The sequence below is a fragment of the Vanellus vanellus genome (genome assembly GCF_965231255.1).
Source record: "Vanellus vanellus genome assembly, chromosome: Z".
Lineage (NCBI taxonomy): Eukaryota > Metazoa > Chordata > Aves > Charadriiformes > Charadriidae > Vanellus > Vanellus vanellus.
The window spans coordinates 38512163-38529888 of record NC_138908.1 but is presented as its reverse complement, the minus strand read 5'-3'; the positions used below and the strand labels follow the sequence as shown (position 1 = coordinate 38529888).

The 17726-nt window shown below is 41.2% G+C and overlaps 1 protein-coding gene across 1 annotated transcript in view; it reads right to left on the bottom strand.

Annotated features, from left to right (window-relative positions):
• Positions 1-1294: 1294 nt before the first annotated feature.
• ROR2 (receptor tyrosine kinase like orphan receptor 2) overlaps positions 1295-17726 on the bottom strand; it is a gene marked incomplete at its 5' end in the record, with an annotated part of 171872 nt that continues 155440 nt past the window's right edge. Inside the window, 5 exons of the mRNA XM_082497495.1 lie at positions 1295-2833; positions 5869-6071; positions 7759-8004; positions 9754-10068; positions 13398-13525. Coding sequence (XP_082353621.1) covers positions 1391-2833; positions 5869-6071; positions 7759-8004; positions 9754-10068; positions 13398-13525 — 2335 coding nt within the window. The 3' untranslated portion in view covers positions 1295-1390. The remainder of the gene's footprint in view (positions 2834-5868; positions 6072-7758; positions 8005-9753; positions 10069-13397; positions 13526-17726) is intronic.

The window sequence follows — 17726 nt, the reverse complement described above, 5'->3', positions numbered from 1 at the left end:
CAAAAATCCAAATATTTCAATGAAAAAAGTATATAAAATGTAGTAAAACATAAATTACATTTTAAGGTCTGTACATGATTCATCCTGCAAATAGAAGCACAAAACCAGCACTTTGTACAGTATTGCTTATTTTGGTCTTCTAAAGTTCAAAGGTTCGTTTTCACTAAAAAGGCAGGAAAAAACATGGTTTCACATGCAATCCAGCAGTAATTGTGGTAAATCAAGTAAGTCTATAACCCCACACAAACACCAACACCTTTACAATGTAGGAACATACATGTGGAGCCCTTTTTTATACTTGATAACCAATATGCAATTAAAGTTGGATTGTTAAGTTAGTGCACACCTAACAATATCCCCTACAATATCCCCATTTTTGGTTAACAGTGTATTAAGGCTGCTTGCTGCTGAAAATACACAGCAGAGAAGGAATACTTTCATCCACAAATGCAGTCAGACGATCTCATCTGGAAGCTTCTGTCACAGTCATTCATTGGGAATGATGAAAGCAAGCCATCCTCTCTCCTCTCATGTTATTCCACAGGATGTTGTGGATGCTATAAGTTTATGTGGGTTCAAAATCATTTGGATGAATTCACGGTAGAAAATTCCATCGAGGGCTATTAAACAGAAAAAAATTCCACTTCTGGCTTGGGAAGTCCCTAAGCCACAAATTGCTAGAGGCTGGGGAAATACCCTGGGGAAATTCTACAAGGGAAATTGCCCTTGTGGTCTTCCCTGGGCAGACATTATCGATGGTCTTTCAAGACATGCTGCTGGCCTGTACAGACCCATGGTCTGACTCAGCACAGCCAATTTTATGTTCATTTTCCCTACTTTTCTGGTTTTCGTAATAGAAACACAGATCAGTATTCTCAACTTGTTATTTTTTCAGACTCAAAAAGCAAACGACAATCTTGTGTCCATTGTATCAAAGAGATAAATACTATAAACTAAGCTGTCCATCACATCCAGGGCACTTCTTTATGCTCAGAGCAATTCTGCAACCATAGTTGGATTCCTTTTTGTGTTATTGGTTTAAGCATAATTCACTAACATTACACTCACATATCATGATATACATGATGTGCAATGCTACTCTGCAATATGTTGCACAGCAACAGTACATAACTGAAAAGCAGCTTCCCTCAAGAACTGTTGGACAGTAAAAAAGATTAAACCCAGCAATTCTATACCATCATATCTGAAAAATCTGATGTTGGCAATGGCCAATAAACCCGGTATATCATTACTGTTGCACTTTACGTGGCTGTAGGTTTTTCAGCTTTGTTTCTTTCAGTTAGATCAAAATCACTGCTATTAAGCCTAAGGATCTACAGTCTCCATGCATGGAAGTGATGTGAAATTCTTAGTAATGAGGTCAAATTCCTTAGGCTTCTGATTGAATTTCTGCTTCGTCCATCTGCAGTGTGTCATTATCGCCTAGCAATTCTGTTTCAGGCACGGAGCCCTCCTCTTCCTCCTCCTCCTGGACAGGATTCTGGGCAATGTCTTCTGTTCCATTGTGCGTGTCATCTGTGCCCTCCGAAAGCAGAGCAGCCCTGTCAGCCACCGATGTGTTGGAAGGCGCTGTTGTTACATAGCCTGTGCTGGTGGATCCGCTCCCACTGTGGTGGGAGCCTGGCTTGGGAATGATCTGGGGAGGCAATTGCTGAGGAGCCATTTGCATTGGAATTTGGACAGGGTAAAAATTTGGCAAGTAAGCGCCATAGGCAGGCATTGGCTGGTAACCATTGACTGGAATGTAGAGCTGAGGAGGGGGGACCATTGGTCTCATCTGCCCTTTCATTGGTATGAACTGTGGTTGAGGGAAAGCTGGAGTTTTCTGTTTTGGTCCAATGTACCTAGCGTTACTGACGTTGCTAACAGGGCTTGTGCTGAGAGAGCTTGTTTGCGTGGTGTTGCTTGCCCCAGAGGTTTGCGCTGAGCTGTTGTAATTAGAAAGGTTTCCCCATGTTCTTAATCTGTTATGTATATCTTTGAATCTTGGTCTTCTGTTGGGAAATTCATTCCAACACTCCAACATCAAAGTGTATATCCATGTGGGGCAGTCGTCAGGACATGGCAAAACCTGTCGGTTCCTGATCATCTCAATGACATCTTGGTTAGAATAACCACAGTAAGGCTGCAGGCCATAGCTGAAAACTTCCCACAACACAACTCCATATGACCATATATCCGAATCAATAGAAAACTTGCCATACATAATAGCCTCAGGGGACATCCACCGAATAGGAAGAAGGGAATTTCCCATCAGTTTGTAGTAATCAGCAGCGTAAACTTCCCTGAAAAGGCCTAAGTCAGATATTTTCACATTCAGTTTATCAAACACCAGTATATTTCTAGTGGCCAAGTCCTTGTGGACAACATGGTGGCTTGAAAGATATTCCATTCCCGCAGCTATCTGAGTCACGATGTGGAAGAAGTCTGCTGGTTCCAGGGTGGATTTTACTGTCTTGTCATCATCAGTGCTGCCAACATCTGAATGGGGAGATCTCATTACCAAGAATTCATGGAGGTCACTGTGGGAACAATAACTAAAGATCATGCTTATGGGTTGTTCCTTTGTCACTATTCCCAGCAAACAAACAATGTTTGGGTGCTGTAATCGTGATCTCATCATTGCCTCATGTTTGAATTCTTCCCGAAGAGCCAGCTCTGCTTTGTCTTTAAGCGTCTTAATAGCAACAGCTTGTGTCTGTTCACCTGGTGCTGTACCAAAAAGATGCCCCTTGTAGACTTTGCCAAATCTCTCCTCTCCTAGTTCCTCCATAAACCGCACAGTGGACAGATTGATTTCTTTAAGTTTAGCCTGAAATTAAGTAAAGAAAGTAAGTCAGTAAAAAATCACAATGTTTTCTAAACAACAGAATCTCTTATTAAGGAAAAGCTCCCAGTGGTTAGATGCTCCAAATGGAAGATAAATTGAGCCAAAATGACTTTTCAGGTTTTGTATATTCACATCAGTATATTGATTTTACAGTTAAACTTGAAACTAATTATACTATTATCAGAATCACAGAATCACAGAATTTCCAGAGTTGGAAGGGACCTCTAGAGATCATCTAGTCCAACTCCCCTGCCAAAGCAGCATTGCTCAGAGCACATTACTCAGGACTGCATCCACGAGGGTCTTGAAAATCTCCGGAGAAGGGGACTCCACGACCTCCCTGGGCAGCCTGTGCCAGTGCTCTGTCACCCTCACCGTAAAGAAGTTTTTCCGTATATTTGAACGGAACTTCCTGTGTTCTAACTTGTGCCCGTTACCCCTCGTCCTGTTACTGGGAACCATTGAAAAGAGCCTGGCTCCATCCTCCTTCAACCCACCCTTTAGATACTTGTACGCCATAATAAGGTCTCCCCTCAGCCTTCTCTTCTCCAGTCTAAAGAGTCCCAGCTCTCTCAGCCTTTCCTCATAAGGCAGATGCTCCAAGCCCTTAATCATCTTAGTTGCCCTTCGCTGGACTCGCTCCAGCAGTTCCCTGTCCCTCTTGAACTGGGGAGCCCAAAACTGGACACAGTATTCCAGTTGTGGCCTCACCAGTGCAGAGTAGAGGGGGAGAATGACCTCCTTCAACCTACTGGCCACGCTCTTCCCTATGCAGCCCAGGATTCCATTGGCCTTTTTGGCAACAAGGGCACATTGCTGGCTCATGGATAATTTACTGTCTACTAGGACCCCCAGATCCTTCTCCTCAGAACTACTTCCCAGCAGGTCTGCCCCTAACCTAGACTGGTGCTTTGCATTCTTCCTCCCCCGGTGCAGGACCTTGCACTTGCTTTTTTTGAACCTCATTAGGTTCTTCTCTGCCCAATCAGAAGTGTAAATTAAATTATGCTGCAAGATGATGAGTATAATTATTTTTACAAAGGAACAACCATATTTCCTGCAAGCTAAATGAATAATTGGTTCAGAGTAAATCTGGCAAATGGTGACATCTATAAACTACAGCTGCACTTGCCCTGCAGATCTGCCCAGAGGTGCCCATTGGAGATCTGTCAGAAAAGCTGTGGGCACTGGCTGAGGAGGTGGCAGTCTCGGGGTGAACTGAAACTTCCCTTCCAGCAGAAGGTGGAACAAAACCTCTCTCTTTCAGTTCTGCAGTAGTAGATGTGCCCTTTCTCCTCCACTGCACTACAGCAACGGCCCCTGCTGAGAAACATGCTAGCTATGGTGAAGAGGGGGGTGAAAGAGGAGCAGAAGGAAGAAGGAATTTCTCTCTGGTATGTGAAGGAAAAGGTGGCAAAGCCAAGAGTGAGAAATCCCCAGAGCCTCCCTCCTGCAGCTGGCAGGGAGAGAAATGGAGTTTGTGAGAGTGATCTAATGGGTCCGTCCTGACCAGTGCGGGCTGGAGGAGTCCCCAGTGGATCCAGATGCAGCTGGCACAGCTTCACACACAGGGCACCGCAGCAGGAGGGAGCAGGGCAGGCTGGAAAGAGGGTTTAAGAGATGATTTGGGAACAAGCTCCAATTTTAGTGGCCAACAGACTATGGACTGGACCAGACAGTTTGCAGCTGTTAAAGAACTTTCTTCGCTCCAGGTTTCCCATAGCAGAGTCTCAGGCAATAATCCAAAGAAAAAACAATAATTCATTCGAGTGTTACAGCAGCAAGGACAGCCCAGGCTGTCCCTTTCCAGAGGGACCCAGAACCAAAAAATTCCCGGGCAATTATACCCTTACAATCTATGCACCTGCCCCTCATGTGTTCTTCACATGTCCCCCCTGGTCCAACGGTAATTTGTGGTCTGGGGTCTTCTTATTCCTTACTGGATTCTTTCTCTGTCTCTAGGGGGGCCACTAACTGTTCTTGGCAAGTTGCATCCTCTGCTGAGGGTAGTAGCTTCCTTATCTCCTGATTTGTACCAGTCTCAGGGCCTTTGTTTATGTAACTAAGTAGAAGTTCAAAACAAGTTCAACTTGTCTAGGTGAAGCTCATGGATTGCGGCCTAGAGCTTCAGCAACTTTAGCTACTTATGCTGAATGAGTGCTATGTAAGTAGTACACCAATGCAACCTAGCACTAAATGATTAACTCTAAGTGATTAATTTTATTTAAACAGAACCATTAATATTCCCTATTCCCTTACACCAACACAACCGAGACTCAGCCACTAAACCTCCCCCTTATCACACAAAATCAACGCGAATTGTTACAGTTGGTAATATCCTGGAAATATTCTACAGTTTCCTGAACAGATGTTGCCAATTGTTCCAAATTGAGCATTGCTTTTTAGACCTTGCATCTTGTAAATGCTGTGATTAAAAATTCAACATTAGCTCTGAACAGGATTCTAACGTGGAGATCAGTTAGTTGACCCAGAAAATCACATGCAGGAGCTGAGAACTGTAGACAGAAGTTCAAAGTCATTTTCATTTCGCTGTCCCTTGTGATGCACAGCCTTAGAAATATGTTGCACCCCAGCTCAGCACCTTGCTCGGTGGTGGTTCAGAATACCAGAGGACTGAGCCAACAGATTAGACAAGAAACCCCACCGTGCATCCTGCTTTAAACACGCAAACCAGCCGCGTCATTACCAGGAGAGAAAATGAACTGCAGGCTGAAGACTGGATCAGAAATAACAACATTTCCAGTCAAGCAGAACGAGGACTGACAGGTAAAGGCAAATGTCAGAAAATACTTTGTCCTGAAAGCTGTTGCCTGCGGCCAGGATTTTTAGATACAGCTAGTGATTGCAAGACCTAGTTTTCACTGAAGTAAATGGCCAGCACAGTATGAAAATTAGGTCCCTTACAACACAGCCCAATTCGAACACCAACAACCTGAGACACTGAAAATCACGACGCTTTGGACATACGTGGCCTAAGCAAACTCTGGAAAAAATACCTGTTTATGTTGATTAATGAGTGGCATTTCCATGTCCTGGCTAGGAGATGCCATCAGTTGGCGGCGCTGTGGTGTAGCAGCAGATGCCTTCTGCTTGTTTCTGCACATACAGACCAGGAAGAAAAGGCAGGCGATAACCAGAGGGATGGCTATGCTGGGAACCAGGATGTAGAGGATTCCCATTTTACTGTTGTCACGTGGACCTGTCAGCCACAGAAATGTTCATTGTTTACAATAAGTATTTTTAATGCATTCAATAGTAAAGCAAAAAAAAAAAAAAACAAAAAAAACCCAAAAACCCAAACCGGGATGATTATTAATACTATATTTTAAACAAAAAGTAACCTCCTGCAGCTTGAAAACAGAAGTCACATTACTGTCTCCCCCTTCTTCATAGTTTTCAGTTTTCCATTAAATATTTCAAAGTGGCTTGAATGAACATAGCGACTAGCAGTATGAAGATAAACTAGATGCCCCACGTTTAATGTGTTGACTGTAACAGTATGTGATTTATTTCACTTTATTTTTGAGGCTTCTGGTTGTAGGAACTGCAGGACATACACCTGAGTATCATTGCATTATCTCGTTCAGGGGATAAAAAACAAGTGAGTGGTCTTCATCACAGTATATAAAGCAGTGAACTCAATGTGATAAACCGCAGCAGAGCATTGCAGTCTAGTCTTCTCACCCAATGTCAGTCATTTCATCAGCATTTTGCCCACTTTTTACCTCCACTGGTACTACTTCTGCCCATAATAAAATAAATCTCATTTCTCACTGGCAGAGATATTATTTGTTCTGTACTTAGTGCTTTTATGTTACAGTGAGACAGACGTGAAAAAGCCATCAATACACTTAGTAAGACTGCTCTGGAACCATCCTAAAATGCTGTTTTCTTTATACTTAGAGACTCTAGGAAAGCATAGTGATGTCCAAAATGTTCATTGGAACTGCCCAGGATGTTTTCTGCAGTCAGTGGTTTTGCTGTTTGTGGCTACTGCTTTCACCACAACCACATCCCAGCGTTATCTTTACACCATGTTACATGCAATGTAGAAATTTATTATAAATGTCAAATCACGTTACTGCAAAAAAGTGAAGTAACTAAAAAATTTCATATCAATTTTGAGTACTGTTAAATATCCAGGCAATCTATAACAAAACCACTTTTATGACTTCTACGACACATCTGTTGCTGCAAGAAACATGCATTTCTTCCTAAGGAAGCACAGTATTAAGTTGCTTTGTCATGCCCAAAGACTGCTATCACTGTAACAGCTCTGCAGTGAAGGCTGTACCAATAGAGGGAAGTGAGTGTATCACAATATTAAGCTGTGAGAGCTGTGCTTTGGATTTTTGCTATCAGTTGTGCAGTACTGAGCCACTAGCAGATAGTGTAGGACTTTTCTGATAATATAATTTGTTTTATGACATCTCTGCTTCTGCACTTCACACGTTTTCTTCCAACCAAGCATGGTGCTATATCTCCCTCTACAGGATCTGAAAATCCTTGTTGCCTGCAAGGCACCATATAGAGCAAAAGCAATATACCACTGAGTAGTGTGAGCAAACCAAACACATATAGGTGATAAGTCTGTCAAGTCTAGCATTTGACAAATTAGAATACAAACTGCAGCAGTATCATTAATCATTACCTCAGCTTAAGCATCCAATCTGTAATAAAGAAGTGTCACAATATCTCAGTTACAAGCTCTTATCTCCAGAAAATACTAAATGCCTACAACACAAAACAAGGTTGCTGCATCACAGCAAGCGAACCATTTGAAAGCATATCCCTCTTAAGTGAACTGTACTTGTAAAAATAGGGGACATTCAAAATTGCACAGGATTCAGGACCGTAGTAGGGGAAAAAAGAAAGAGAATACATACTACAAGAAGGTATGTCACACAGTTCCATGCGTACGTTTTTATTCTTTGTAAAACACCAGGGACCATCCATCTGACCTCCAGGATTTCGGCAATACGCATGCCCTCCACCTAGCTCTGGGAACTGTGTGCTTGTCAGATCGTGGCTGTGGGGACTCTGGGAATCCCAGAGTTGGCAAGTGTGGCCAGACTTGGTAACGCTGACCATCCCTCTGTAGTCTGCTCCAGAACCGTTGTAGCACTGATGATCTGCAACATAGGGTTTGATAGAACGTTGCAAATAACAAAACAATCGAGGGCAAACAAGACCAAAAGGGTAGAAGTGCATAGACCATGTATGCAAAAAGTGCCTGAACTTCAGGATTTAAATGAAAGCTGTGAAACATCAGTTCTGTGAGTATCTGTACTCTTACACCCAGTTATTTCTGGATTCTGCCCTGGAGTATCTCAGCTCAGTTACCAATATTTGATAACCCTGAATGCAAGATTATACTAAGGAGCAAGTATGGACCTTTAGATACCAGACAAGATAAGTTAAACTAAACTAGAGATAAGAGTTTCATTTCAGCAAATGTCTTCAGATGCCAACAGTGTAAACTTTTATTTCTAATAATCTTCCTGTCTTCCTCACACTGCTCGCTTCCTAGAGAAATTAGTGCTGCATTTTCTAATGCCTTGTGCCAATTTTCTCTTCTTTTCTTCTTTAGAATGAAGGGATTCAGGCTTTTCATTTCTTTAGATACATCATTTCCATATATGGGAAACTCCTATCTTTATCCTTTCTCTGTTTTGCCTTTCTCTGTTTTTGCCTTTCTTCATAATTTTGAGTGCTTCTCTCCTATATGTATCACCTGAACCAGGTCATACATTTTTCTGTATGTTTGCAACATTACCTTCTCCATTTTCTTGAATCCCCCACCCCAGTCCTCAGGAATCTTGCTCTCTCAAAGCCCTTTCTCCAAACCCCCAGGTACTCAAGCTGCAGCTGTTCCACCAGAATGAGCATCGTTGGCTCTGAGGATCACAGATGACTTTTGCCAGACTTTTTGTTGGAATTATTCCTTTTGCTTGATACCTCTTCCCTGGCTGATTTGTCTCTGTCATCGTTTTCTCAGTTATTTCTCCTTCTTGGCTGCACTAGATTATTGCCTTACTAGCACACAGCTAGTCTTCCATGCCCATGTGCCCACCGTTATGCCATGACCCCTGCTCCTAACTGTGGGTTCAGACAATGGATATTCAGAATAACCTTATCACACTTTGAAATTTAAATATCTTTAGTCTCTTGGAGCTTTCTTGTAACATTCATTGTAGGGGGTGGTGATTAATTGCTAGGAAACAGAGTAGGCAGAAAAATTGTCAGCACATAATTACTGACAGCGAAACAGCCCTTCTACTCCTGGATGAAAATATAAATTCACAGAAGCAAGATCAGTGTTTTCACCCATCCTTTATGGGTGAAGAAAGACAATTACATTCCATGCTCAATTTACAGGAGTGGAGTTCCATATAGAAAGAATAAACATTAAATGTTTAATTTCTTAACAGATTTTTCCAGCGAAGCTTCCACAGCCTATTTGAGGTTTATTGATAGGTAAACAGAACTCACAAATACCTGTATGGGGTCACTCATCCAGAAAGGCAATGACTGAGCCAGAGGTGGGGGCAGGCATGTGGAAAGGGAAGCCTGCAACACCTTGCTGCCCCTCGCAAATTTGAGTCAAATCGGTTGTGCGTACAGAGTTTTATAGCCCAGAGTGGTTGATACAACCTTTTCAGTACTAAGCAGCATCCTTTAAACTTCCTTGCCATCCTAACTGTACCTTACAACAGTGCAAGATTATGGTCAGTATTAACATGATAAAAAGTAGTAGCATCCACTATAGCAGTACTTTCTTTACAAAAAAGAATGACTGATGATAGAATATTGTCTCTCAGACCCAACCTGAGGAAGCAACAAACCCTACATTTTCCCAGTCATGAAACACCCAGACTTACATCGGCTGAGTCTCTCCACAGGGATCCCAATCCTTATGCAGTTGGCAGCTTCCAGTGTGTCAGGTCGTGGGAGATCCTCACATTTAGGTAACTGTAGTTGCATCAAGATGAGGGGGTTTGACCTGGCGATGTTGTACTCCTGCCTACAGAGATCGTTCTCCAGAACTTCACATTCATCCCGGCACAGCTCCCGCGGCTTAGGGGTCCGAGAGCGCTCGTCACACAGGGGAAACACAAAGTGGCAGAAGGATGGTATAGCGAACTGTGAGCATTGATCAGACAAATGCGTGGAAGTGCCAATCATGGTAAATGCAGCTGGAAAGGAATAAAAGTACTGCTAAAGTATTAACTCACAAAAAACATGAGAAACAACATAATTTTCATGTCATGTGCCTTTTATAACTTTCGTCTTTTCCTGAGGGCCTGAAAGCCTCCTGAGCAGCGGGTAAATGAAGTAATTGCTGCTGTAAAGGAGAACTGACAAATGCAGAAAGCAAACCCAGCATCCCAGTGACCCTCTGACGTCTGCACAGAGCTTGTAGGACCTCAGTTCTTAGGAAGTTACCCAAGTGACTAACATTGAGCAAGCTGTTGGCACATGTCTAATTTTAACTCAAAAGGATAAAGAGCGAAGACAAGATACACCTGCCAGGACGCTGACATGTATTTCCAAAGTTCCTAATTAGGTAAAATGTGAAGGAGGACCACCTAAGTTCTTCCTCCTGTAGACATTTTGATCAATAAACAAGGCAAGTGTTTTTCAAGTCTTGAGAGGCAAAATAAGTGTGCCATTGGTATCTGAGGAGATATTGCTATTAATAGACATGAGAATTCTAACAGGGAGCAGTTTTGGGAAAAATGACTGCAATCAATCTCAACATACTGATCACATTAAGATGGAAGTCATAATGGATTAGGAACATAATCCTCCCCTTCAGCCCTCAGCTTCTACACACTAGAGAGTTTTCTTGCACATTGCAAAGAACGGACAAATATACATGTGCAGCATGTATCTGGGGATGAATCGACTTTTAAATGTAGAAATGTTCATTCCCACGCTGGAAAGCATCATTTGTGAATGAGGCTTGCTAGACAGCATGTTCCACCAACACACACTGTTAAAAGAGAGGAAACGAGCAGTTCAAGTTATTCAGCAGTCTATTTACAAGCTACAGATCAGTTCTTTCCCTCTTGTCCAGCTCTCTCCTTTCAACCATCTACTTCCTGCAGCCACCTACTATCAGAGAGTCTCCTGTATCTTCCTAAACATGACACATGCAGCAAGCAGCCCCAACTCCAGCCTTTTGTACTGTTTACACCTCTGCTTATTTTAACAGAGGAATATTAACACAGGAATATAACTGTTTATCAGTCATGTAGGGAACACCGAATGCACGTGTGATATCAGGCCTCAAATAACAGCTGTGACATGTACTTGTCCCAAAGAGTAACAGTGAAAAAATAAACCTGGAGGAGTGAAGCAGTCACTGTTGGCTATTTGAAACGCCACTCTAATTTTTGTGAAGGTGTTACAGAATCTAGATTGGCATGAGTAAAAAGTGCACAGTTCACAATCATGTCCTTATTTTGATGAGACGTGCAAAAGCCTTAAGGACTGTGTGGCGGCATCTAAGGGGTTTATTTTTTTTGTTACTAAACAGATATTAAACAGCACAACAAAGACATTGCTAGCCACACATATGCAGAGGTCATGTCTGTGCACTGACCAGTCTTTCAAGTCATGGCTCAAGTTTTTCTCCAGAAATGTCCTCCTTTTTTTTTTTTTTTTTTTTTTTTTTTTTTTTAATAGAAGGCTGCAATTCTCACCTAACCACGTGGCAATGAATGTCATCAGCACGGCAGGGAAATGAAAATCCAGAGTGAAAATTCCCCATAGATATCGCCTGTAACCTTGTCAAATGATCTCGGTGTTGAGCAGTAGGTGTCACCGTTTCCCAGGCACAGCCTCCCCTGAACACCCTGCCGCTCTGGGCACAAGGCCTTCCACCAAAAAATGTACATATGAAGTATAGCCGAAAGTATGAGCAAAATCTCAGCCGCAGTTACATAGCAGATATATATATATTTTTTTTTAATCTAACAAGTTACCGCAATTTCAAAAATACCCTGTCCTTTGGACAGAGAACACCTAGTCTTGCAATACTTATTTTACATATAAGAAGACTCATAAGAACCAAGCATGGTGTGAAATCCTCAGGGTTATTTTGCATAAGGCATTTGGTATATCCTTCAGATGTACATCGTTTGAAAATGCCGTATTATTAATAGATTAACATTACTGCCTAGCTAGGCACTGGGCGGCTCTACTTGGTGGTTCACAGAGTTTTCCTCAAAAAGAACAGTTCCATCAGAAATTCTCCTCAACTCCAGGACAGAGAGTCCCAACCCCAGCCTCAAAAATTTAACTGATAATCAGTGGTATTAGGAATCCAGAAGCCAGGCCATGAATGTCCATGTTGTATATTCCAGAAACAAGTGTAATTTATCAATAAAAGTTTTCTGGAATATATCAGAGTTTTTTGGTTGTTTTATTTTTGAAAAGGACATTATGAACCTAATTCATGGAGTTACAAATTTAATCATTTTGGATAGCTGAACTTTTCCATATTGCTGAAGAACATTCAAACAGGATAGAGATTACGTTGTGGAAAGAAATGGTATCAATAGTGTGTATTAATTAATGACATAATGGTAAAAGAGGCTGGAATTACAACAGAGTGCAAGAGAAAGGAGGGAGGGGAATGAGTTGTAATAGCACAAGGAAAGGTCAGCATCTGGGTTTGACCAGTCCCAGAATCTGATCACCGTCTCAAGAACAGAAAAAAAATGACCTGGATTTCTGGCTTGACAACACACCCCTAAGGTAATATATTTAAGGAGCTGACAAGTGAAGTCAGACTCTTTTTGCCAACTAGTTATATTAAAATCGCGGATTCAATTAGTTAGCCGTATCTGTCCAGACACAAATAAGTTCCTGCTGGACTGAGTTAATTGGTCATATATTATTATAAACAGTTTGCTCTGTTTCATGGATTTGTTTGCTTGCTCTACTGGTGTACATCAGAGTCTCAGCTGCCAATGTCAGCTAACAGAGGTCCAGTAAAGTAAACCTGTGTTGATATACAGAATAAGCTGGGGCAGAACACAGGAAGATTGACTCTTGGTTTATATTATATTTTTTTCCAATGTGAAATCCAGACTCTGCTGGGATTATGCAATAGGGGAGAAAACCCAAGGGAAAAGCCACTAAACAATTTTCAAGAAATTAAAAAAACAGTAATTTTTTATTAAATCACAAATTGATTTTTTTTAAAATCTTCTATTTGAATCCATCATGCAAAAAGCTCCAGTATAAAGTACAAGCTGTTAAAAAGTCAATGTTCTGATGTTTTACTTAAGGACATGGAAAAAGCTTCTACACGTGACAGCAGATATTCATCTTCCTTGCTCTAAATCTTGCTAAACTGCACAAGTGAGAAACCGGCTCACGTCCTCTAAACCTTAATAGAAGGATGTCTTAGTCATTGACAAATAAAACTGAAAAAGATGATAGCATTATTTATACCTGAATTGGATACTTTCACAAAGGCTTTTTGCCCTGCTACAGAGATATATAAGCTTACCAGTAATTCGGTTTTCGATTTCCCCTTGCATCTGGAGGGAGTCCACATAAATGGTCCTGTTTCCAATGATTCGTGCACACGCAATTCCCCTGTATGGCTGACAGAACCCGTCTTCATGGTAATCTTCTCTGCAAAAGACAGGTTAAGATTTTATACGCAGAAGTCTAGTTGTCCCCAATGATTTTTTACAAAATATATTCTTGCAAAAGGAGAAAACCCCAAAAGACTGTAGATCTGAAATTGTTCCGTTCCCCATGTGCAGCTTTCTTCTCCAATTTTCTCAATGCTACCTTAGAAGTATAAATGAGGCACCCTGTAAATAGCTCATTAGAGAAAGAAGTAAACCAAACCCCAAAATTAATTTAAAAATCATATGCTAATAGCAATGGGATTTGACAGATCAATCTATTAAAAACCTGTTAGACTGAGACAGCAACATAGATCTTGTTACATGTCCCCATGCTTTTTTGGCATCTAGCTGCACCCAACACGATTAGGCAAACAGTTGGTTCTCTTCTCCCACCTCTCTCTCCCTTTCTTCATTTCCTGTAGTGAACAGCAGAGGAAACCTTGACAAGGTTTAACTAAAACATGGTGTAATTTTGAACTCTGAATTAGGTAAACAATAAAAGCTAACCAAGGTTTTAACCTCTTTCCTTCTTCTCTCCAGTCAGAGTCAATGCCGAATTCCTCTTCCAGCATGTATTTTAACACATTTTTCAATTCAGTGAGGTTTGGGACCCTTACATCAACATAAATATTTTGGCATAAAAGCACCAGCCTAAAGGCTCAGTGGTTCAACACATCATGCCCAAAGCCCTCGTATGTAATACAGAGAGGATCAGTAGATCATAACTGTCTGAGCACTGAAAAGGGGCTTCAGAATGAGAGTGCTCTCAGAGTTAATATCCGTGTGCCATGTGTTTCCTCTAGCACAGCACAGGCTCTGTGCTAGGATTCGCTACCCTGATACACTCACATCATGTCTTTCACTGCATGATGGACCAAAAAAGGCATAAAACATCATCTAGAAAACCATGACTCTAGAGTAAGCCTAGGACACACAAAAGCTTAATCAGCTTTTGTAACTAATCAGTCATTTCAAAAGTCTGAGGTACCTCTCCCATACCAGCAGGTTTTGAAGTATTATTTCAATACTCTTCTGCACTTTGTACTTTATTATTTTTGGATATCAATACCTATGTTGGTCACCCATGTTTCCACTTCTCTTGGCTTCACCCTTCCTTCGCGTGCCACATGAACAGGACAAAATTGTCGGTGAATATGTGTAAAACCACATAACTTCAGCTGGGCCAAATCAGCACGAAAACCTGCTGCCTGACAGCCGCTAGCCGTGATGAGCACATCACCCAACACCTACACAGTGACAAGGGCAGCTCGTTATTTCTGGTCTCTTATTCTGTCTTAGGAACCTCTTTTCATTTTCTCTGTTGTGTCTCCCTGATAAAGCTCATCTCTTCAGGGAAATGTTACCACTATTTCTTATAGTATACAGTCTGGCAGTGGAAGGTTGGACAGGACTGTCCATACAGCGTAACAAAAAGCTGGAACCATTGACCACTACTCAAGCAGCATCTCTCCCTTTCCTCCCAGAAAGACGATGACTTAACAGGATCTGATCCATCACACAGCTGCTAGATAAACCATGGTGATATGAAGTGTCTCATGTAGTTGTCCAGATCTGGCCTTTATTTCCCGTCACAGTATGATTGTTAAATACTCATAAAGCAACGTTTTGTCTACAAACTCCGAAACATGTTCTGCTTCCACAAAGATATGTAACTTTTTGATTATAGTGGATGAAGTAAAGGAGGAGTCTTTCAGGATCAATTAATTTCCGCAGTGAAAATCTTTAACTCTCATAACAAAACCTTTAATTTTGCAACAATTGCATCATGCCTGAAGGGCTAAAAAATATCAAAGCTTTTTGTCTGTGCCTGTTTTATGATCCTTGACCACCTCACTAGGAAGTCAGCAATTCCCATAAGGAGCTGAATGAATATGAAACCCCTATTTGACCTCCTTCTCAAAAGTAAATTCATATCCCTACCCTGCAGAACAAAGTCTGCAATGTATCTAAACTGAAATTGTACCTCACAGTTCAACTGTCAGTGCAGGGCTATTTTGCCAGCACAAAAAAAAAAAAAAAAAATCCTCTCTAAATAGTAGCGCTCCAAACAGCATGGGTTTGGTGACAAAAGCAGTGTGATCTCTCACTTAGCTCAGTTTATTTACTTATGTCAAGAGCCTCTAAATACAGTTTAGACTATATATACACGCATAGGCTTCCCTCCCCATGTTATAGTCAACTGCTGATTAAACTAAACTGGATACGACCATTACCATGGATGCAAGCAAAATTAAACAGTAACCTGATGTCAGATACTCTGACAGAAGCTGGGCTGTTATTCCACATGCATCTTTGTCAGGTCAGGCAAATCAGTGAATACCATTTGACTAGTACTAGTGATCAAGGGGACAAAATTACATTAGACTTCTTAGGAAAATAGTTGATTTCAACAAAGCTGCAGAAGTGGCAGCTTTTAGAGTCTCCTTACAGATTACTCCTTCCCTTGGCTGCGTGTACACTCAGCACATGATAAAACATCCGCAGCAAAAAGCAAGCTGGGGGGAATCCGGCAAAACAGCCCAGGAGCGGCGTCATGCTCAGTTCAAACAGGAGTCTTTGTAACCACGTGGGGCTTTGATTCACGCTTCAAACCATATGCCAACAGTTCAGCTGCTGATCACAGCAAGAGTTAAAAGCTGCTGAAAATAGGCAGAAATACTGACTCTTCAATTTCTTCCTGCTTGAGCTGTAAAGTCTGCTATGATCAAGAACGCTGGTAAAAGCAGAAGTCTGGCTCCACAAGAGTAATCCAGAAGAGTTCAATGTGTTCCACTTGCAGAAATCTTGCAAGCTAATCGGCATAGGTACTTTTCTAACTTTCTTCTTTATTGTTTCTTTCTCAATGTTTCAAGATGGCATTACCTTTTCTCACTAGTGATTTTCTTCCATTTTTACATAACTTATTTTTTTACAAAACAGAGTTGGGGATATTGTAAGTGTTGACCTTCTGTTTTCATCTTTGCTTGAGGCAGTGTCCAAGACAGTGCACCTGGAACGTGAATTTTCTCTGCACTTAATAACAGTGCAAATAATATATATTCTCCTACTGACAGAATTCTCCTCCCAACTACTTGTGAGATGTTTGACCAGAGTTTGGATTTAAAAGTAAAATCATAAAGAATCTGACTAAACAGACCCTCTATTCCTAAAACTGCAACTTCCATTTTTTAGCTTAAATGCTATTAGTTTTCCAGGCCTATACAGTGATAATAAAGTTAAGAACTAGACTTTCTAATATAAAGTTAAAGCAGGAGAGCCTTTTATTTTGGGCACGCACAAATAAAATCAAAACACTGACACTTCTTTTATATTCAACATGGGGTGTTTCTAAGATTGACCAGACTTACCAGGTCTGGAAACATCTTGAAGAACCAAGCACTGATAAGACATTTACAAGTTCCTTATCGCATATGCACTGCAGCACCTGATTAAACACAGTCTGCCTTCAGGTTTGTGGGCAGAAGTCTCTATGAAATGGAGAATTAACCAAACAAGCAATGTAGAAGAAAGATGCAGTGGTACAGTGCCAGATGAATCTCCTCCCACTGACAGAAACCATAACTTCCATGTACATCTGGGTCCATAATAAAAGAAGCACTGGAAGAATCAGGTGCCGCTGAATCGCAATAAAACCCAGCATGCATGAATAGGAATATCTCTAGATGGAGGTCATGCAAGACTTCCATAAGGTATACGAAGTATATACCATACCATAAGGTATAGAAGTATATGGAGAGATTTCTAGGTGTACTGCATGTGCTGCAAAAACATACTGAACATCGCCACCCCCACCCTCGCATTAAGCATTACTTTAATTTCACATGTGACACAGAAAGAGCACTGAACGACAGCCTACAAAAGAAAATATCTAGGAAACAAAGAGTCTTTTCTTAATGGAAAATCTGAAATGCTGAAAGAATACACCTGGGCACAATACACTATATGATATCCATGTAACACTATTGTATGCAACTGTCACAGCTGAACAGTCCAGAGGGCATAGGAAACAAAAAAGTTCCAGTAAATAAAGGCAACCATGGAAACTGTTCAGTACTAAAATCACCTTGTGAAGTACGTAAGTCTGCTGAGAGCTTTCAGTATGTATTTGGTGTCCCTGAAAACACAGTGAGTGCAGACTTACAAAGTAAATAGAAACTTGTAAGTTAAATCTATTTTCC